At 40.6% G+C, this 23,869-nt stretch overlaps 2 protein-coding genes across 2 annotated transcripts in view; one reads left to right on the top strand and one right to left on the bottom strand.

The window, feature by feature from the left end:
- LOC311047049 (voltage-dependent calcium channel subunit alpha-2/delta-4-like) overlaps nucleotides 1–23,869 on the top strand; it is a gene marked incomplete at its 5' end in the record, with an annotated part of 127,813 nt that overhangs the window by 61,034 nt on the left and 42,910 nt on the right. The gene's annotated exons all lie outside the window — the stretch shown is intronic.
- LOC311047750 (uncharacterized protein) overlaps nucleotides 1–23,869 on the bottom strand; it is a 31,840-nt gene that overhangs the window by 2,508 nt on the left and 5,463 nt on the right. The window contains exon 2 of the mRNA XM_084060591.1: nucleotides 169–302. Coding sequence (XP_083916717.1) covers nucleotides 169–214 — 46 coding nt within the window. The 5' untranslated portion in view covers nucleotides 215–302. The remainder of the gene's footprint in view (nucleotides 1–168; nucleotides 303–23,869) is intronic.

Raw genomic sequence — 23,869 nt, 5'->3', positions numbered from 1 at the left:
TCAGGGTTCAGTGGTTCTTGTTCAAGCGCGCTATTACTGTAGGCTGCGACGGGGGTCGGACCATTCCGTCATGGCTGGCTCGCTCTATAGCCTATATAGATCCATCAGGCTGGCCCCAGATCAGAGACAATAATGAATGGCGTGTCATCTAAAAGGTGTTTCACTCACCCAGACTCTCCAGCTGGTTCCCCCGAGGCCTGTCCAAGTACCACATGTCTCCGGTCCCACCTTAGACTATGGTTCCGGCATCTGGCTCTCAGTCACTGCCCAGTTTATGTCTCACAGAAGTTACAGAGGTTGCCCTTTAGAAATATAAGAGAGAGCGAGAGAGTGAGAGAGGGGGGTGGGGGTTAAAGGGATAGTTCACCCATTTTCCCCAGTTCATCCCATGGAGACTTGAAATCATGGATATATATATATTTTTTTTGCATTCCTAAGCCAATAATTTGATGACCAGCCGGAACTGCTGCTGGTCATCAAATTATTGCCTTAGGAATGCGACAAAACCAAAAAAAGTATCCATGAATTCAAGTCTCCATGGGATGACTAATCGATAGAAAAAAATGCATTTTGTGGATGAATAAATTCATTATTTCCCATGTACAATAAACGTAATACTTTTCTTTAGTAGTATTGATGCTGGGGTGTAAATAAAAGTATAATAATAGCACAATACATAGTGACCCACATACATAGTTCAGGGACATACTTGTGTAAGTTGCAAAGACATACGCAGTAGACACACTAGACACATACATGCGTACTGTATGACTATAAATACACTTTCAGCGTGAAATCCCCTGGCTGCTGCATGCAGCACTCAGACAGTATAATTGAGAGGTATGTAGGAAGGCGCTGTTTCACTGTGGCATTATAACGGGTGTTGATTAGGGTATTCAAAAGAGAGAGGCTTGACAAGTTGACATGCCTTTCATGCAAAGCAGAGAGCGGTGTTTTCCATTTGTTCACTGCAAGACACAACACATATTAGTCACAGGCTCTGGTAGATTTCATTGCATTGGTATTGCAGGTTTGCAATCCGAGTGATTCCTTTGCATTCAGTTCATTTGATTATTTTTCCTCTTTGCTTCCTTAGAAGCAGTGGTGGAAAGGAACTAAGTACATTTACTCAAGTACTGTACTTAATTAAACTTTTGAGGTATTATTTACTTTACTGGAGTATTTCCAATTTCCAATTAAAAAAAAAATAACTTTTACTCCACTACATCTCAAAGGCAATTACATTGATTATAACGAAACCACTCCAAACTTATACATATACTTTGGCAATTTGAAAATAGCCGATCTATGAGCTTGTAGATCTGCTATTTTCAAAGGATTTGTATACATTTTATACATTTGGAAACTTGGAAACGTGAGATGGGACCCTCTGCATACTTTTACTTTTGGTACTTTAAGTATATTTTGATGCCAATACTTTTGTACTTTTACTTATGTGAATTTGTAATGCCGGACTTCTACTTGTCACAGACTATTTCTACATTGTGGTATTGATACTTAAGTAAGAAATATGAGTACTTTTTTTCCACCACTGCAGAGAAGTGTGTTGAGCTACAGAATGTGACAGCGATCGTTTCACTGAGCACAACACACACACGGAGGAACAATAAAGTCTTAAATAAACTTTTAGCCATGCGAGAGAGAGAGAGAGAGAGAGAGAGAGAGAGAGAGAGCCTCTTATCCTTTCCTTTACATATCGCCGCTGAGGGGTACAAACTGTGTACGTCCAAAACCATTACTTTTCAGGAAATGGGGGAAAAAGAACCTGATGTGTTCCAATGGATCCAATGCATTATTTAACTCACTGGCTCTTGTTAAAACTTTTATTTGGTTAAATATTTATAAAAAAAAACACAGACAGATTGAGCAACTTTGAACCCATGGCGTCCCTATTTTAGAGCGATTATAGTTAGAAAAATTTGTCCAAAATGTTCAAGATTTTTCAAAAGTATTGCAAATCCTTTTTGCAATACTTTTTGCAATACAAATCGTACGCATTGTACGATCTCACAATGCGTGGTGTTTTTGGCAGTGGTGGGAAAAGTACTCAAATACTTAAGTAAAAGTATCAATACAGTAGAAGTACTTTGTTACAAGTAGAAGTCCAGAATTCAAAATATCCTTGACTTTTTTTGAAAGTATTGCGAAACTAGCCAATCTTACAGTACAATCTCACAATGCTTTGTCACGACACTGTCATGTGACAAAGTATAAAATAGGGCATTCAATTATGGAGGGGGGGTGGAGATACAAGGTTTCTGTCCAACAGCCACGATGCAATCATGAAAGAATATTATGTATGGATTAATCCTTTTCAAGCCTCTCTTCTGCGTACATCTCAAGAGGTTTTTAGAATTTGAGAGAGTAGGCGTGTGTGTGCGCGTGTGCGTGCGCGTGTGCGTGCGCGTGCGCGTGTGCGTGTGTGTGAGAGAGAGATATGCGTGACGGAGGGGTAGAATGGGAAGAAAAGAAAGAAATGAAAGAAACATCACTTAATCATCCTGTTGGCACCATACAGAGCCACAGTCGAGAGCTAGCTGCCTCAAGGTTCTTTTTTTGTTCCTCTGCACAAAGATGTTTGTCAGACCATCCATGTGGATGCCAACACAGCGCTGTGTCCTCACAAACTCGTGCGTCAACGAGACCAACATTTCTGTAGAACCGCCGTCACGCGTGATGTAACACTACCGTTGTATTTAGTGTTGCCACATTTTGCGAGGAAAAACAAGCAACCAGGACGTCGATGAAAACGAGCCCAAAAGAAACGACTGGGTCACACGTTAAACCTATATCTGCTATTTTCCCCAAAAATATTGGGGTGAAAAAGTGCAAAATATGGAATATTTTTGTAAAGATTCTTATCTGGTACTGGGTCCCTGGAATACATTATTTTCAGATGGGGGGTCTGCGGACAAATGCACACGGTATTCATTTGGGCGTCCTTGACATGAAAATGGTTGAGAACAACCATTTAGATAAAGGGCAACTGTACAGAAAAACAAGCCCAAAGTCGCCTATAATAAGCAGACATGGCAACAGTGGTTGTATTATGTGTTGGGTTGCTGCCGCGCCCGGGAGCCATACTGTTGTACTGATATTCAGTTGGCTTACTAAATGTGTCCTGGATCCAAATCTCCCTCTCAAAACAACTCAATTATATATAGACAATATATCCAGCCACTAGATGTTGCATCGCAACAACTCTGTGGCATAAGGTTTCTCATTTCCCTGAGTCACCGATCTGCAAGCCAGCATTCATGCAGTTTGCACCATTGTAATGCTTCCAAGCGTCTCTAAAGGGGGGGGGGGGGGGGGGGAGTACCGTCCCCCCCAAAAAAACGGGAGGCAACGATAATGGCGACTGTTGGCTTACAGATTTAAGCAAAACAATTATTTTGCATGCGCCAAAATTATTAAAATGATTATTTCCCAAACATAAACTTTCTGAGGAAAACTGATTGCATGGGCGGAGTGTCAGGGGATGCTGGGGGTCTGGGGAGAATGGGGGTCTGGGGAGGCTGGGGGTCTGGTGAGGCTGAGGGTCTGGGGAGGCTGGGGGTCTGAGGAGGCTGGGGAGGCTGGGGGCTGAGGGTGTGGGGGGGGGGGGGCGCCTACCGGCCCGGGGTTCCAAGGGCCCGGCCGTCACATCACACACCCGGACCTTTATTTTTGTTAGGACTTGAGAGCACTTTGCGGGCCTTGGCAGGCCGTGGCCCATTTAAAGCATTATCATCAGACACCCCTTCAAAACTATTTTGGGTAAAATCGTCATTAACAGCTGCCAAAAAAAAGTTAATTCCTACAACGTCATCATCAATCATTTGTCAACATTGAGTGTGAATGCAGGTTCCGATGACAGTGCAGCAGTGACAACAATGTAGCCTAATCAGTGACGGAATTAGAGGCTATAAAAATGGAGCCAAAAAAAAAGAGAAATGGAGCTAAAAAAAAAAGGGAAAGATGGACCAGGCAATCTCTGTCCAAATTAGGTGCATACTTCGTTTGACAAGACACAGAGGCCAACCGGGTGCTCACAGGAGATAAAAACAAGTCTTAAAGGTGTATGGTGCTGCTAGGATCAGCGGGACTTGTAAACTTTAAAAAAGAAGAAGAGGTCCGAGCACTCAAAGAATGTGGAGGAGAGGAAGTAAAGTTAAAACAAAATGTATTCTATAAAAATGCCAACATGTTTGGACCGGTTACGGTCTTCATCAGGGAGAGAACTGCATATTTCGTTTGGCTTCATCATCCATCCGCCTGTTGCAACTCCAGATGAGCCTGACGTTACATTGACGTTATTAATCCTCACTGCTCGTTACGGTACCTTCGTCTGGGTCAGGGAGACACATTAACAGGTAATAATAATAATGATAATAGTACATTTTATGTATAACGCACTTTACATTTTTTTTAAATCACAAAATGCTACAGGGTTTAAAACCAAATGGCACAAAAATAGCAAAAGCAGGGCAAAAGCAACAAACAGCCTTTCTTGGGGGAAAAAATATATACATATATTTTTTAAAAGACCTAAGGAAAAGCTTTGTTAAAAAGTACGTTTTGAATCAATTTTTAAAAGCATCGGTAGATTGTGGGGCTCTCAAGCAGTGTTGATTTCGTCGACTAAAACTATGACGAAAAATGTTCATCAACTACCTTTTTTCAAAGACGAAAACTAAATAAAAACTAAGATATGATGACTAAAACTAGATAAGATAAACTGACTAACTATATTGACAATTTTGTCAACAAATAAGAACTAGACTAAAATGTTAGTGATGGACTAGTGGAGAAGAGATACAGTAGAACTAAAAGACAAGTCAATTTGTGTCTGGTTGCGCTCAGGTGTTGCGCTCTGAAAATAGCAGATCTACAAGCTCACAACGTGTCGTGCGCCGACGCGTTGTGAGCTTGTGAGATCAGCTATTTTCAGCATGCAACCAAGTGTAAAATCAGCCATTACGACGCTATCAAGGTCCGCTAAAATACATTTTAGTCGACTAAATCAACTGTACATTTAGTCAACATAATCTTGTGATATTTAGTCGACTAAAACTAGACTTACAGTAAAACATTTAAGATGACTAAAATATTACGAAAACTAAATACAATTTTATTCAAATGACTAAGACTAAAACTAAATCAAAATTTGCTGTCAAAATCAACACTGCTCTCAAGTGGTCGGGGAGGGCATTCCACAGACGTGGAGCAGAAAGCCAGCTAGGCCACTGCAGTACCGTTACTGTAACTGTCTGCATTGTTAGTAAATTAAAGTTCAATATAACCTCCTAGCCTACTTACTGTATATCATGCCCAAACAGTGGTGAGTAGTAGGAATCGAATCGGTTCGGGTGGGAACCGTTCATGCGCTCTGCCTCCCGGCCCGTCTTTGAACTTGTTCCGCCACTACATGGATAGTAAGATGGATGACCAACGACAGAGCTATATGCTTCAGTTTCACTTGCTGTCTGTCTACTGTAATCTCATACCTACTATCTAATAGTAGGTAATCTAATCTAATATCTACACCCAGCATGAGATCACCACCTAATCTGGCGCAATGCCAGTGTGATGTCACAGCATGACGTCACGTCTCTAGTCATATTCAGTGGTGGAAAAAAGTACTACATTTTTTTACTTAAGTAAAAGTATCACTACTGCAATGTAAAAATACTCTGTTTTAAGTAAAAGTCTGGAATTCCACATTTACTTGAGTAAAAGTACAAAAGTAGTGGTATCAAAATGCACTTAAAGTACCAAAAGTAGAAAGTACTGATTGTGAAGTTTTCTAATGTATAAAATGTATAAAAATATTTTGACAAGCAGCTTGTAAATCGTCTATTTTCAAATGGCCGAAATGTATTACGGGCTGAAGTGAGTAATGTATGTTTTGTAATAGTAATCAAAATCTACAAAGTAAATAGTAACTAAATGTTTCAAATAATTGTAGTGGAGTAAAAGTACAATATTTGTCTCTGAGATATAGTGGAGTAGAAGTAAAAGTACTGAATTTTGGAAATACTCCAGTAAAGAGTATAAACACCACTACTAGTGGCCCAACTAGAGACAGAAGAACAAGCTAAAATAAGCAACTATATATCTATAGCTAAGAAGAATAACCAGATAAGCAATTATATATCTATATTCAAGAAGTAGATAAGCAAATATATATCTACTTATATTCAAGAGGAAGATAAGCAACTATATATCTAACTTCAAGAAGAAGAAGCAGGCCGATAGAACTCTATATTGAACTAGAGAAATAGCGATAATAGTGTTTTATATCCGATGCACTGAAGCCACATTGTTGCTGTCAGTGGTGGAAGAAGTACTCAGATATTTTACTTAAAGGGGCCACACCATGATTTTTTTTTTTGGGGGGGGGGGTATTTTTTGGGCTCCCCAGTGTCTCTTGTACCCCAAATTTTTTTTTTTTGAACATTCAGTCATTCATTCTCATTTCAGAGATTTTCAGAATGGGCGTGTCTGAACAGGCCATTTCAGAATGGCAAGGCAAGTGACATCACTTGCCTTGCCATTCTTCATTGCATTGATGATGGCCAGACAGAATTGCTCAGTAGCCCCCCCCCCCTGCCCAAAAGGACGTTTTGGTATTGCAGCTGAAAAAGCTTGAAATGACAGACAGTCAGATTGTGAGAAAAAATATCTGGATGTTTTTTAGGCTTACAACATGTTTAAAACGTATTAGGGGGCAATATTTATATATAATATATATATTTTTAATTCATGGTGTGGCCCCTTTAAGTAAAAGTAACAATACCACAATATAAAAATACTCTGTTACAAGTAAAAGGCCTGTGTTCAAAATGTTACTTGAGTAAAAGTACAAAAGTATTGGCATCAAAATATACTTAAAGTACCAAAAGTAAATTACTAAAATGTTTGAAAATAGCAAATCTACAAGCTCATAATGCGTCGCATCGTGACGAATTGTGAGCTTGTAGAACAGCTATTTTCAAATACCCTGTATACAGTAGGGCTAAAGTGGTTAATGTATGTTTTATAATATAATAATGTATAACTGCAAAGTAACTAGGAACTAAAGGTTTAAAATAATTGTAGTGGAGTAAAAAGTACAATATTTGCCTCTGAGATGTAGTGGAGTAGAAGTAAAAGTATTCAAAATGTAAAATACTCCAGTAAAGTAAAAAGTACCTCAAAATTGTACTTAAGCACAGTACGTGAGTAAATGTACTTAGTTACTTTACACCACTGGTTGCTGTCATAGCTAGAGTTGTGGGTTTGGTGGTAGTTCAGTTGGACTGTGACTGATTGTAATCAGTCTGACATGCTTGGACAAGTATGACCATGAATTATTCAGGATTATTACACGGCTTGGTTGAATGCTCGATTCTGATTGGTCAATCACTGAATTCAGTCGGTGTGTTATTTCTGGACGGTGTGTTATTTCTGGACTCTTGGAAGATTAGCCTCGGCTAAAAGAGATCCAAATAAAATCAAATCAAATCAAATTTCTGGATAATGATGACCGCTAGACTGAGCTCAATAACAGACCGCTGTCTGATCAAAGGCTCAGAGCCACCTGGCTCCGCTGCTTGATTTTATGCCGTATTCAATATGGCAGTCATGTAAATTAATAGGGCTGTCATGATTACAAATTTAAGTTCAGTCAGATAACTCATGAATAGATTGAACCAATATTATAAACCGAATATAAATTGTTGCTGTCCGGCAGGAACCAGCTAACTCCATTTTTACGCTTTTGCATTTTTTCTATAAATCAGGGCCATTGAACACCCTTTATGTCTGTGTGTTGGTTAAACAAATATTGAACCAATGAAAAACATTAAAAAGTGCTTCTGACAAAACCAGCTAACTCCATTGGCTCCTCAAATTCTCTGCTAAACCAGCGAAGTCCACCGGAGTTAGCTGGTTTTGCTGGGCTCCACCCCCTTTTGACCTCCAACCTCATTGTGAGCTTGGAGTTCCTTTCAGCTGTTCTTATCAATGATGAACAAAACCATTTTGGAGTTAGCTTGTTGCTGCCGGACAGCAGAGATATATTGAACAAATATATAGAACTAGAGTTTCGGGGGGCTACGCCCCCCTCAACCCCAGCCGCGCACGGGGCCCAGCGTGGCCGTGTGTATATTGGGGGACCCAAATCGCCGGAGTGAAACTGTGGAAAAGTTTTTTTGAAAAAGGAAAAAATTTGAAGAAATAATATTTGTTATGTTTCAGGGGGTCCACAGGGGGTCCGCGGACCCCCTGATGGTCCACTGACCCCCTGTGGAGTGTTGGGACGCGCGGGGACACCCCTGGAACATTGCGGACCATTTCGGTGTTTTTTTTTTTTTCATGAAGGTGGTTGCTTGTTTCTGGCGCAGGCTGTGCAAACCTGGCAACCCAGCGCATGCTGCCGCACGTTTAAGTGGCGTAGCGTCATGAGGGTCAGTGGGGCCGTGGCTCGGTCAGTGAAGACCCTGTAGTGCGGATGATATGTGGCATAGAGGGGCAGATTGTAAATCCACAGAGGAAACATCCGTGGGCTACCATTGGTTCAGCGATGTGTGGGGTCGCCCTGCGGCCCCTCCTCCTCCACCAATGTGCAGTATTGAGAGCCCTGACATCACAACAATTGGAGCGATGGGCACTGCACTGTGGTTGGTTAGGGTACACCTAGGGCCCAGGTAGAACCCAGTTAAAGCCTGCATGGGCAAACGCAGTTAGGACCCGCCTTGGTCCCACATAAACATGGGTAGTTGGGGCCCACCTAAGGGCCAGGTAGAAGCTACTTATAGCCTGCATGGGCATCGCAGTTGGGACTGAAGTGGATGCCGCTGACATTGCTGACATGGGGTCCATATGGTTTAGCCCACCTTGAAACCATATGGGAACTACGCTGGCATGCTGGCTGTAATGCAAACGCTGCATCATACCTGCAGTGTGTAGTTTGATGTTGTGTGTGTAGCAGATATACCTGCAGTGTGTAGATCAATGTCCATAGGAAAGTCAATGCCCAGCAGTGTTTTTTTTCCCCAGCAGAGTTTCTAGTGTCTCTGTGTCTCTGTGGAAGAGGTTGCACATGAACTCTGCAGCCGCACTGAGGCGCTCCAACACAAACACTCTGACATGAAGCTGCTTCACACAACAAACATCAGCACCACGCTGCTGTTTGTCCAAAAGACACAATATCTCCTCTCCCACCGACGTCATGTGTTCATTTATCGACAGCCGTACAGACTCCTTTTGACACATTTTACGTCGTTTATCCAGCTCTCACTGACTCTCCACATCGGGCTGTTATTTTGCTGCGATCAAGTCAACGATGTGAGAGATTAGCTATCACAGACGGACGGACAGGGGGTGAAACATAGTCTTGCGCCATGCCTTTCGGCCTGGCGGAGACAATAAAAAACCGAAAGTAAAGGAAATGGCCATTTCTGCAACAGAAGTAGTCAATAAACTATGCTATGAAAACATGGGCCACATTGGCAAAGAATGTAACAAAGAGGCAATCATGTAGAAAATAGCCGATCTCCAAGCTTACAAAGCCTGTCAACGTGAGGCGTTTCGAGCTTGTAGATCGGCTATTTTCACAATATTTACTTGTGGAACGGAGTCAAACAGAATGGGGGGGTCCCAGATCAAGTACGTGTATTTGGGGGGGGGGGGGGGGGGGGGGGGCGTGAAAGGGTTGATAAACACTGCTCTAATCGGAGCGAAATTATCTGAAATTACTACATGACCATAATGCAGCCTAACATGCGTTGCACGGGGCGGTGCTGCCATGACGTTAGTTACTGTAGTTGCTGTGGAGCTACATAGTTCTCCAGAAGACACACACAAACATACACCATCTACAATGGACGAACTGAGCAGCAATATAGACATTCACCACACGAACGTGCATTGTTGACAAAGTGATTGCACAGCCGCTGCAGGCATGACAACCAGGTTAGCGTTAGCGACATGGCAGCTATCACAGCGCCCTGTCCGTCGTGCTGCAACTGCCTGTGATGGCTACAGCAGTAACAGCAAGCTGTCTGCGATGCCATTGTCTGGAGACTGCTCTTAGCGTGACAGGACCAATGAGAGTGAGCGCTGTAGTTGTTGCTAAGATACGGTGGCGTCTCTGCCCCATAGCTTGTAGATCTCTCACACATGATTGGCCTAGGCTGCGTTGCCAGGTCTGACTTTGTGTCTAAGCAATGGTCGGCTTATTTTTGCGCGCCTTTGGGCTCGTTTGCATTGTGCGCACGGCAGCGCTTGTTTAGCGTACGTCAGCGCGACGTGGCAACGGACGTGGCAACGTGAAAGGTGATTGGCTGGTGAAAAGAAACACCCGACGTTACACCAGAAATGGTGCCTGGAGAAAATGGTGACCAAAAAAAAAGTTTTGAAAAAAAGGAAAAAACCCCCGCAGCGGCTGGCTGCTGTTGTGGTGATGAGGTCGTGCGCACGGTAAACGGTACGAAGCTGGCTCCCCTTCCGTTTTGTCCGACATTTGGTGAGTAGAATTAATTATGTTGCGCGGTGGAAACGGTGTAGTGAGCAGTGAGATGTCCCCTACGCGAGGCGTAAATTCAGCGCGGCCGCCGTGGCGAGTCAGTAGGCGACATGTGGTCTGGCGGTGCGTTGTTTATTCGATAACAGAGCTGTGGGGTGTCGCCACCGAGGGTGCGGAAGTTGCTCGCCATTTATATAGTTAGATGAGAATACAAGTGTCGATGTAATATTTTATCTTGGCGTTCAGGCTCTGCTATATTTTTCTCCCTGCTCAGCACAATTTAGACAACCATCATTAACCATTAAGAGCAGGGAGATAGATATATAATAACAACCCCCCATGGGGAATAGAACCAATAGCAGAGCCCACTGGTGGTGCTGGGGTGGTGGTGGGAGCAAACGTCGCATGACAACAACCATAACACACAAAGCGGAAGGAACGCAGACTTTAGCTTTAGAATTGAGCTTAAATAACCCGCCTGATTGGACAGCTGATTGCCACGTCAGTGAATGACGTACGGGTCTTGCATGACGCTGTATACAGCCACATATTAATCAGCATACTATGTAACCTCTCAAGTGTATGCTGCCTGAACTGACTTGCGTGCTACGTATCATTTGGCGATTAATTGTCATACAAATAATTTAGATTAACGGTTTAATTGTGTGTTTGACGTTGAACATTGGAACACATGAAGAAGCCTTTTAGGCTTCATAATCAAAACATTGCACAGGGCAGATATGACAAATAACTGAAATATACAAAGAAATTATTGACATATTCAATCATTTGTATACATGTAAAAAATAGCAGAAATAGCTGATCTGCAAGCTTTTGTAAGCTGTTGTAAGCTTGTAGATCATGCAAAAATAATTGCGATTATCTCAAATATGCGATAGGACGATTATGTAATAATTGTGACAGGCCTATAAACTAACTCACAATGTCATTCACAGCTAAACATTACTCTCAAGAATGTTTTTGAAAACATTTGAAGCGAGAAATAGACAGTGCAGTAACCAAAAATGTATTCTATTTGTTGTTTTCCGAGGCGATTTCATTACATTCAAGGCAATACTTAGTTTTGTTGTTACTTTTGGGTCAATTTATTAATGTATTTATCAAGTTGCCATGTGATAAGCGTTATAATTGACGGCGAGACGGTCATTGAAACAAACCCTTTCTGGGTGATTAAATCCCTCCACTTCGTATCGGGATTTAATCACCCTGGCGGGGTATATTTCTCAACAATGAACGGCTCGTCATGAATTATCCCTTGCATAATTGATTTACTATTTTTGCCACGTCCTTGCCATATCCTGACTTGCCTTTATCGAATGTGATGCATGGTTTGTTTCTGCTGGGGTCGGGTTTAGCCCATTAACACCAGGAAAGCATCTGTCATTTTAACCACTTTAACCATTATACTTTGGCTATTCAGAAATAGCAGATCTACAAGCTTGTAGATCTTATATTTCTTTATAAAAAATCATGAACATTTTTGCAAATCTTTGAATATTTTGTTTTAAAGCGAACATTTGTAATCTTTGCTTCTGGGGAACAGTTTTTTGAAAAAACTTATGTTGCTTGGCCACCAAAATGAAAAGATTTGAAAGATTTGAGTTTAAAATGTTTGCTAAAAATATTTATATATTCAAAGATTTGCACAAATGTTCATGATTTTTCAAAAATAGCAGATCTACAAGCTCATAGCGCGGCACTCGGTGCCACACTATGAGCTTGTATATCTGCTATTTTTGAATAGCCAAAGTATAAAATAATGGTTATAGATAGAATTCTAAAATGACACATATGTGTTCCCGGATTGAATGGGTTAATCAGTCAGTATAGTCAATATTTACTGTTAAATCAGGGGTGTTTTATTACTGTATGTTTTATTAATGAGAGTTGGACCCCTAGAGAGGATGTACAGATCCAAGATGGAGCAGTCTGCAGGATACAGCACAATACTGTTGATTTTCATTTTGTCAACTAAAACCATGACGAAAAATGTTCGTCAAACACTTTTTTTCACTGACAAAAACGAAATAAAAACTAAGCTATGATGACGAAAAATATGACTAAATATACTGACAGTTTCGTCAACAAATAAAAACTTGTCAAAAATGTTTTGGAGGGACTAGTGAAGAATAGATCCAGTAGAACGAAAAGACAAGTCATTTAATGCTTGGATGTGTTTGGGGTGTCTCACTCGGGAAATAGACGATCTACATAAGCTCACAACGTGTCGCAGCTCGACGCGTTGTGAGCTTGTAGAATGGCTATTTTCGGCCACACAGCAAATTATAAATTTGAAACACAAATACATTTTTGTCGACTAAATCAACTGTAGATTTAGCCGACTAAAATATTACGATATTTAGTCAACCAAAACTAGACTAAAAGTAAAACATTTCAGATTACTGAACAAAACATAGTCTCGGCCATGCCTTTCGGCCTGGCGGAGACAAATATGTCTAAAACTAAATGGAATTTTAATCAAAAGACTATGCTGTCAAAATCAACACAGCTGATATGTGTACAACATTAACTGTATGTGATGTACAGCAACCATCTATTGAGCTGTTTTAAGGTGGATGGATGCCTTTAAAACACCAAGCTGAGTTATAGAGGATAGGAGGCTGGCTGAGAGCATGCATCATATAGTCATGTTGTATAATATGTTGTTTTCATTGAGACATGACACCTCCGGAAAGCCTGACTTTCTGCATAACTTGTGGAAGTTTGTGCAAGTCAGCGTAGGATTTGGCAAATCTTTAAGTTGTCTTTTGTTTTTACTCTGTAGGAGTACGGGTGTGTGCGTGTGTGCGTGCGTGCGTGCGTGTGTGTTGATTGTCCGGAGCAGTGCCACATTTCTTCTGCCAGTATTCCAGCTTACCTCCACACATTTGTTTTTGCATTATGTTATATATATATATATAAATATTTTATATTTAACTTAATTTTCGAATGGAAATCAAATCAACGGGGGCTCGGTTTGGGTTCAAACTTGTCCTGAATTTGAAGATAATTGACGTCAACAATGTGACTTAAATCGATATCTCAGAATAAGTAACACTTATAAAAGTTAAGGGCATGCACCTTTTATCTCACCTTATCTCATCTCACTGCTATAATTGGAAAGCCACGATGTGCGTGTGCGTGCGTGTCCGTACGTGTGTGTGTGCATTTGCGTTCCCACACACACCAGCTGTCCAATTGCCTCCAAACTCGGTACAAATGTCCTTCATATACAATATACCTGATCAATATACATTAAACTGGAAGGTGATGGGGACAGCTGGGTGGAGGAGAGTGGTGGGGGTGGGGGGGGGGGCTTTCAGGTAGGAAGAGACCAGTGATGGACGAAGTACTCACATTTTGTAGTGTCAGTGCCCTATTGTAGAAATAGTCTGGTACAAGTTCAGTATTCAAAATGTACTTAAGTAAAAGTACAAAAGTATTGGCATCAAAATATACTTAAAGTAGCAAAATAAACGCAGCAGTTTCACAAGTTATCATATGTCTAAAATGTAATAAATCTTTGAAAATAGCAGATCTACAAGATCACAACACGTCACTTTGCGACTATACATAGGGCTCCAGCCCTACACATAGGGCTGGAGTGGTTAACGTATGTAATATTAATCAAAATCTACAAAGTAACCAATAACTAAAGTTTTCAAATAATTGTAGTGGAGTAAAAAGTACAATATTTGCATGTTAGATGTAGTGGAGTAGAAGTAAAGGTATTGAAAATTGGAAATACTCCAGTAGAGTAAAAAAAAATGTTTTTGATTCAAATTATGTTTAAATATATATATATATATATATATATATATATATATATATATATATATATATATATATATATATATATATATATACGATACGATAATACTTTATTGTCAGTTTGCACTGAAATTTGTCTTGCGACCCAGAAACAGCCATGTATGCAACATATAACAGTACACACATTTGACATGACACAAGAAAACAACAAAATACAAATACATACATAAAGACATGCAAAGACAAGAGCAATGTCCACCACTCAGCCTACCCCTGGCTTATAACTCCTGATTAAGCCTCAATGTCGTCTGATGGACAAAGGACCTCTTCAGTTTGACCTTATTGTATGTAGGAACACTGTATCTCCTTCCTGAAGGCAGCAACCTATATTCTCCATACAAAGCATGGCTAGTGTTTGAAGTGATATTCCTTGCCAACCTTATCATACTGTTATCATACGAGATGTATAGAGCCTCTGAAGTGGTTGTCCAACAATCTTTGAACAAATGTTCACTTGTTGCAGCAGTTGTGACTTTAAAGCTACAGACAGACATCCATACCAGGTGGTACTACAGTACTGCAGGACACTCATAATAACAGAAGTGAAAAACAAAAGAAGAATCTGTCTACTAGCACCAAAAGATCTCAGACGGCGAAGGAAATAGACTCTTTGTTATATATATATATATATATATATATATATATATATATATATATATATATATATATATATATATATATATATATATATATAAACATAATTTGAATCAAAAACATTTTTTTATATATATATATATATATATATATATATATATATATATATATATAATATGATGCCAAGTAACTTGACAAGTATGTAACTATCATTTAGGTATTTGTTAAATTTGACTCAACTTTTTGTTTCGTTTTTTACAAAAAAATAATTTGGCAGAGTTTTTATACTTTAATTTATATTTGTACTTGCATGTCTGTATTGTATTTGCTTTGTTCAGGACCCCAGGAAGACTAGAGGCTCATTCATGTGTGCCTACTTTCATAAACATAAATAATAAATAATAATAATAATAAACCAATAGATGCAGATGCAAATAGAAAGAAAAACAAATCAATCAATCAATCATCGATTTGATGTCGGATATCCACATGGGTTACTGGACCGCGTCTTGTCGGTTTAACACAAGTTCCCTCTAATCACGTCAAAGTTCAATGTCAATCCCATCCTTCACGTCACGCCTTCAGGTCGTCGGTCACGTAGCGGCTATTAGTTCCTTGTCCAGTCAATCTGATCCATAGCCGGCTGACTGCCCGATCAGTCAAGGCCTTTTCAGCTTAAAAAACCCTGCCTGTAAGAGGATGATGAACCTGGCCCTTCATCCACGCCTCGGGGGGCCCTGAAGGTCTTACAGAGAGAGATTAGTGTCCTGACCTGTCACACACTGTCATAAAGTCACACTGTTATATTGTCACATAATTACAGATGGGTTTGTTGCATCAGGAGGGCATCGTTGGTAGGAAGAGGCCCCACCCCCCACGTCAGAACCCCAGACCATTAAGCCTAATGTACAGTACACTTACTTTATTATACAAGCTCATAATAACGCAAATAGCTTTTAGGTCGGCTATTTTCTATGGGTGCCACCGTCGTACGATGGAGTATAAATCAGGCTTTATGAAGCATGTGAGGTTTTATGACCTACAATCAACTTGGCGTGGCTTTTAACCCTTTAATACCGGGAAACGCATCTGTGTCATTTTAAGATTTCTTTGGCTATATAAAAATAGCGGATATACAAGCTCATAGCGCGGCACCGAGTGCCGCGCTATGAGCTTGTAGATCTGCTATTTCTTTTTTAAATTGTGAAAATGTGTGCAAATCTTTAGGTTGAATATATATATATATACTTTTTTAAAGCGAAAGTTTCAAATCTTTTTACAAATTCACTCAAAAAAAAAACTCAAAATGTTACAAATGTCTTGTAAATCCTAACCGTTTTTTTTTCCTAAAGTTTTTTTTCTTAATTTTTTTTACTTATGTTGCTCATTATTATTATCAATGGTTTTCAAACTTTTTGTGTCAAGGACCCCCAAAATAATATGTATTTTTCCGCGAACCCCCTCCCATCTAAAAATATTTTGTTCCAGAGACACGATTTTTCTAAAAATAGCAGATCTACAAGATTTTTGAATAGCCAAAGAAACCTTAAAATGACACACATGCGTTTCCTTCCCGGCCTTAAAGGGTTAATGCAAAGCTCACATAAAGGCATAAAGAGCAATAGGATCAAAAATCGACGGCAATCCCTTAATCTCTGTTTATTTTTGACTCTGGGGATCGGATTAAAATATACACACATGGGCAGTATACATCGTCTCTGTCGGGTGGAAATCTCATATGTCCAAAACTATTCCTTTTCAGGATTCAAATAAATGAAAAAAAAATGCAAAAGTAGCAGATGTGGATCTGCTATTTTTTATGCTTTTGTGTGACAACAATAATAAACTGAATAGTGGGGTAAGGCAACCTTAGGCACGACCCCCTGCGGTTCGTTTGAAAAAGCCTATGCGTGCATCATCATGCAAAACTTGAACACACGCGTGCATAGAAAACATAAAAAACACACACACACACACACACACACACACACACACACACACACACACACACACACACACACACACACACACACACACACACACACACACACACACACACACACACACACACACACACACAGAGCTCCCGGTTGGGGACTTGTCCGACACAAAAGGGAAAGTGGGGAAGGTGCAACGCAGTACAGTATGAGTATGTCATCCTGCATTTATAGAGCTTTTAACTAAAGCAGCCCCTGGCCACACTCTTATTCATCCTCTCTCTCCTTTCTTTCTTCTCTCTCTCTCTTTCTTCTCTCTCTCTCTCTCTCTCTCTCTCTCTCTCTGCCTCTTTCTCTCTCTGGCTCCTGCATCCTAGTCTTCCATTCACCTCCCTGAGTGCATCCATCCACATTCTCTCTGCCCTACTTGTCTCCATCGCTACTTGAGGTCTTTTATTTTTCTTCTTTCTTTTTTTTCTTTCTTTTTTTTTTACCGGAGGTCTGGCATGTTCAACCCATTGACTGCCTGCACTCTCTGAATAATTCACGCTGGTATACCTTTTTTTTTAAAGTAATTTCTGTTTTTGCTCTTCTGAGCCTTTATTTGATAACACAGAGAGAGAGGGTTGGGGATTGACATGCAGCAGATTCAATTGTGTCAGAGTCAACATGCAGTGCACTGGGAGCAATTCACTCTTCTCAGTTTGTACATGGTCTAGAACAGTGGTTCTCAACCAGTGGTCCAGGGACCACCAGTGGTCCTTGGGGGATTAAAATGATTGCCAAAAATATTATTTTTGGCATATTTGGCTGTTCAAAAAATAGCAGATTTACAAGCTCATAGCGTGTAGACCTACGTTTTGTTTAAATACAGATGTGCCACTTCACACGTTACTGTTCTTTCCCTGAAAGTGCCCTGAAAATGCATTTTTTCCTCCCTGTTCTGCCCTTAAAAATGCACTGTTTTGCCCCTGAAAAGAAGTTGTCACTACACACCCCCGTTTCTCCCTTCAACAGACATCGATATACATGAGAACAAAAGAATGTGTGTTGAAGAAGGTGTGAGACTCATTATGAGGCGAAAGGTGATTTGAAGAGGTCCTTGACCAGCTGCTCAAATTAATTAGCATCATAAAAGCAGTGATCATCAAAATAATTCAGCATTTTAAATGCCCTTCTTTGTCTCTCTTATTGCCCTGGGAATCCCCTGAAAATGTACTGTCTTGCCGATGGCAGGACATTTGAAGTTTTGAAATGGCACATCTGTACCTGGCACAACATATTGTTTAGATGGGGGGGACCCCCAAATACATATCATTTTGGGGGTCCTTGACATGAAAGGGGTTGAAAACCACTGGTCTAGAAGAGAGAGGCAGTGGATATGGTATATGGTGTGTGTGTGTGTGTGTGTGTGTGTGTGTGTGTGTGTGTGTGTGTGTGTGTGTGTGTGTGTGTGTGTGTGTGTGTGTGTGTGTGTGTGTGTGTGTGTGTGTGTGTGTGTGTGTGGAGTAGGCTCTAGACCCGGATGACACTGGTTAAAAATGTATTTTTTGAAAGCCTTTCTGTATTTTCTATTCTTTACACGGGATGTGCATATATGTCACACATGGATTTAATCACGTGATCAATATGATGTCAGAGATCATAATAGCCACGCTTTTAATAAACCCAGTCTTGTTTACTTGACTTGTGAGTTTATATGGTTTGTTTTTGAGTGACTTCCATGGTTCGCCAAAATGTCATCACGACAACCATCTAAAATCATGCCACATCGTCCCTGAAAGCACATCTGTATTTTTAAATCCTCAAATTATTAATGTTTTTGTGAGATTATAGAAGGTGTCAAAAAAAGCTGTGAAAATTGTGCTGAAAGGCAAGCTTGTCAGCGTGCAGCGTCGTCACCCAGAGATTAGCTGTCTGCTGCTAATGTGCAGTATATATGGACTCAGTGACACCTTGATTAATCCGTTAAGACCGGGAACGCATCTCTGTCATTTTAACATTTCTTTGGCTATTCAAAAAATAGCAGATATACAAGCTCATAGCGTGGCACTCGGTGCCGCACTATGAGTTTTTTCTGCTATTTTTTTGAAGAATTGTGGAAAATGTGTGCACATCTTTGAATATATATATGTTTTAAAGCAAACATTTTTAACTCCTATCTGTGCTTCTGGGGGGTCCCTGGAACAACCTATTTTGAGATGGACGTCCACGGCCAAATACATATCATTTTGGGGGTCATCATCCTTGACATGGAAAAGTTGGAGCACCACTGATATTGCAACATACTGTTAGGATTTAGAAATATTTTTTTAGATTATGTATTTGGCCACGGACCCCCATCTCAAAAGGTGTTGTTCCAGGGACCCCCCCAGAAGCAAAGATTTGAGTTACAAATGTTTGCTTTAAAAATATATATATTCAAAGATTTTCACAAATTTTCCACGATTTTCAAACATTTTGAAGATCTTCAAGCTCCATAGCAAGGGACTCGGTACCGCGCTATGAGCTTGTATATCTGCTATTTTTGAATAGCCAGAGACATCTTAAAATGACATAGATGCGTTCCCGGTCTCGATGGATTAAAGCCACTGGGACAGAGTTTTATGAATCCAGATGGCGTCTGAATAGCAAGTCCCTCTACTGCTTATTCTGCAGACGGCAGTAAAATGTTCCGTGTCAATTTAACTCAGAAGAGTGGACAAATGGAACCAAATGGACCCAACCCCAGAGATTGTATACTCTTTTACTGTGTAGGAAGGAGTCCAATGACAATCACTCCCACTCCAGAAAGTTTACTTTTGGAGATCTGTCATCAAACAATAGAGAAAACCCTTTCCTCTCTTCTCTTCATAATTTTTTAAGGCGGTTAAGGTCTTTGCCTTGTCATCAGCCATCAGCTGGTCAGAAGCTGCTGAGAAGCCGAAATTGAATTTCAGCTTCACCCCTTTCTTTTTTGCTTTCGTGCATGTCGTACACGTCACATGACAGCTACTTAGAAATGCCTAGGCGTCAATCAGAAAATGAGACAGGTTAGTTTTGTGTTCCATTATTCATATTTAATGTAACTGTCTGTAATTGTAAACTTTGAATTAATAATTGACTTTGGGAGAATTTTTGATCAAGCTACAGAGATAGTTCTTCTTCCCCTACATGCAGTGATGTGCTGCAGGATATTGTAATCATTCGGTATGTATATCAGTGGGTCCCAAAAGGATTTTGGGGGGTCCCCAGATGATTAGCTTAATGTGCAAAATCGTTTTCTCACTCAACAGTTAACAAACCAACATACAGTATACGTGTAAGTGTATACAGGGTATCTGCACATTTATAAAGTGACAATTTAATGACTAAAACGCAAAACGGAAAAAACGAAAAGACTGATAACTCGTAATTTTACAGTTTTCGGCACCAAAGCGCTACTCTTTGAAAACATGTCATTTTTACGGTTTTGGCACCCGATGTGTTAAGACCTTTTTAACACCAAATAGTCAAATAGTATATAAGAAAGAGGCAAACGTTGTGAAAATAGCCGATCTACCGATAGCCGAGTTCAGCTATTGTCACAATATTTATCTGTGGAACCGAGTCAAACTAATCAAAGGCAAGGTCAGGAACAACAGCTGAGCCTCCAGGATGCTGCATCTCTGGTCACTCACGTGTTCCTCGTGCGACAAAACAAGACGACCTCAGGATAAAACAAACAACCAAAAAGGTGTTGCTATAGCAACAGATGTGGATGTGGGAATGTGTGCTAAGAGTTCAGCTCTGGTGAATGTCATTCTGATGAGGATCGCAGTGAAACCAGAGGGCCAGTTGGGAACAGTAGCATACTGTATACTGCTAGACCCCCCAGTCTTCAATGGGGGTCCGGGGACCCCTAGGGGGGTCCTTAGAGTTAATACAGGGGGGGCCGCCAAATCTTTTTGCGATAGGATTCTTTTTTTACATTAACCACTTGAACCCTAGCGTCCCTATTCTGAGGGGAACATTAGCCGAAAATAGCCCCTGTCCCTGCTTCATCTCCCTCTCTCAGCTAAGGGGGTCCTTGGCCTGAAATACATTGAAGTGGGATTCTTCTTTCATGAGGTTATTTCAAGGCTGTTTATTCTTTTATTTATTTATTTTATTAAGACTATAGACATTTTTTATTCTCCCCAACTTAGCCGTTATGCCAATAGGCTCTATGCACAGCAGCCATATTATCACTTCCTTCACAGGTGTTACCAATGATACTAATGAAGGCTCTGTTCCATTTAGTCTAGCACAGTGGTTTCCACGACCCCCATAACTCTGAGAGCTTGTAGACCTACGTTTTGTTTAAATACCTGGCACAACATATTGTTTAGATGGGGGGGAACCAAATGGACCCTTACGGGTCCATTTGGTTCCATTTGTACACTCTCAGAGTTACACACCTGTAAGGGGCCATTTGGAAGCCCATGAGGGTCCCTGGACCCCAACTGTAGACCCACTGGTGTAACAGTGTTTCCAGTGAGCCAGCATGCATGCACAAAATCAGCACCCTGACTCTGTTTGACCAGAATGGAACAGAGCCTTCATTAGTATCATTGGTAACACCTGTGAATGTCTTCATAATATGGCTGCTGTGAATAGAGCCTTTTAAACCTCTTGCTCACATTGCTGTGTTGCCACTCAGCTGTCGTTGTACCCTATACCGGCTCACCTTCCTGTGTGGAGCCCCAACCGAGAGGACGTCCGTCCTACTTCTCATGTTCAACACCCCCCCTGCAGACAGGAGTATGTGCTCCCCGCCCCGGCTTCCCTCCCCTGAACACAGGCAATCGCGTTTGTGTATAATAGAGCACTTGCCCTATAGCCTTGACGACCATGCAGTCTTATGCAATTAACCCATTAAGACCTGAGGCCGATTCTAAAAAATGTCTTCTAAATCCTAACTGTTTTCTGAAAGATCTATGTTGCTATATATCAGTGTTGCTCAAACTTTTTCATGTCAAGGACCTCCAACATTATATGTATTTGGCCCCATCTCAAAATGCTTTGTTACAGGGACCCCCAGAAGTAAATATTTGAGTAAAAAAATGTTTGCTTAAAAGATCTACAAGCTCCTAGTGCGGCACTCAGTGCCACGAGGAGCTTGTATATCTGCTATTTTTGAATAGCCAATGTATAAAATAATGGTTTACGTGCGGTTGGTTTACAGATGCGTTCCCGGATTGAATGGGTTAAAGTGTAATTTAGATGGCATGTTATTTAGACAGATTGCAGGTTCATTTGTTCGTATAGTTTCAATGTACATATTACATATTTTTTGAGATATTGTAATGTGTAGACTGATGATAGGTTCTTGGTTTACCTATGATCCTAGATTACTGTCTCTATGCATCTGATGTATTACCTCGTGTTTACCTTGCTTACTGTGAATCGCTCTGGATTAAGAGTGTCTGCTAAATTGTAAATTGTAGACTCTTGGTCAAAACTGGATGCATCGTGCTGGATTCGAACACCTAGACTCTTGGATGTGAGCAGGTACTTTAATCCCTGCACTACCCCAGTGGCCCACAAGGCTCTTCCTTCTACCTCTCATTCGAACAAACCATTTAATTACTCTATAGACGAATCCACAGAGCGCTGCGGTGTCAGACTCCTGCTGTGGTGTGCATACTGACACCGCAGTTATGATTGCGCCAGGGGAGCGCTCTGTGGATTTGTCTATACACTCCAAACCACTTCAACCCTAGACTCCCTATTCCTGGGGCCAAAACATTCTGATGAAAATGGCCGATCGACAAGCTCACACAAGGCATCGTAACGCGACACGTCGTGATCTTGTAGATCGGCTATTTTCAGGGAAGAGATTTGGGGTTAGAGTGAAATACTACAACAATCTATTAGAGCTGGTGTCTGAAAAACGTATGTTGCTATATCAGTGGTGCTCAACCACTTTTTCATGTCAAGGACCTCCCAAAATGCCATGGACCCCCATCCAAAATATTTAGTTCCAGGGACCCCCAGAAGCATTAAAGATTTGAGTTACAAATGTTTGCTTTTAAAAATATATTTTTTTTTAAAAGCGAAGATTTGCAAAATGTTCAAGATTAAAAAGACAAAAACAAGCAGATATACAAGCTCATAGCACGGCACTCAGTGCTGCCCTATGAGCTTGTATATCTAGTATATCTATTGGATCTATATCTAGTGGAGTTGTATATCTATAGTTTTTGAGTAGCCAAGGACATCTAAAATTACAAAGATGCATTCCGGGATGAAATGTGTTAAAAGCAACACAATAAAAAGGATGAGTGTGTCAGTCAATGTTTTTTGACCAGTATTGCAGTATTGATGGAGGACAGATGTGGGATAAGCACTTCTGTTATTGGCTGTCCATGTGGTTCTGTATCAATAAATGTACACAGTGTAGTTATCGATCAAAGAATTATTGGTTATGCTGCTTTTAACCATAATATTTTGATTGATAACACAACTGTGTACATTTGCAACTTTTTTTTCAATCCATTTTTTCAAGACAATCTTTGACATGTTTTGAAATGTTTTGCCTATGATATGCCCAAAACAGGGACACCAGGTTAAAAGTGGTTAAACCTCTTTTAACAAATTCCTCATCTTTGCCTTAAGCTCTGCTATAGCAGCTTCACTACACTGTATGAATGATCCTAAACCACAGGCTACTGAAGAGTTGTCATTCCAAGGTTCCTTGGATTTCTAGCTGCAGCGTTTTGCTGCCGTTTTCAGCATTATACTGTAACTGGCCTGCTGCTTAATGGCCAATGACAACTTCTCCCCGTGGCTGCACTTAGACGTTTCTGTTTTGTCTCGTTGGAATACAGCAGCAGGAGAAGCCATGCTGTTGCTTGCTCTTAAATGAACCCTTCTTGCGTCCCAATTCTGGTGGGCGAACGTCCTGCTAAAATAGCAGGTCTATATACAAGCTTGAAACGTGTTGTGAGCTTATAGATCGGCTATTTCTGCC

The sequence above is a fragment of the Gymnoscopelus microlampas genome (assembly GCF_963454915.1).
Source record: "Gymnoscopelus microlampas genome assembly, chromosome: 6".
NCBI lineage: Eukaryota > Metazoa > Chordata > Actinopteri > Myctophiformes > Myctophidae > Gymnoscopelus > Gymnoscopelus microlampas.
This window is presented reverse-complemented; position numbering and strand designations above follow the sequence as displayed.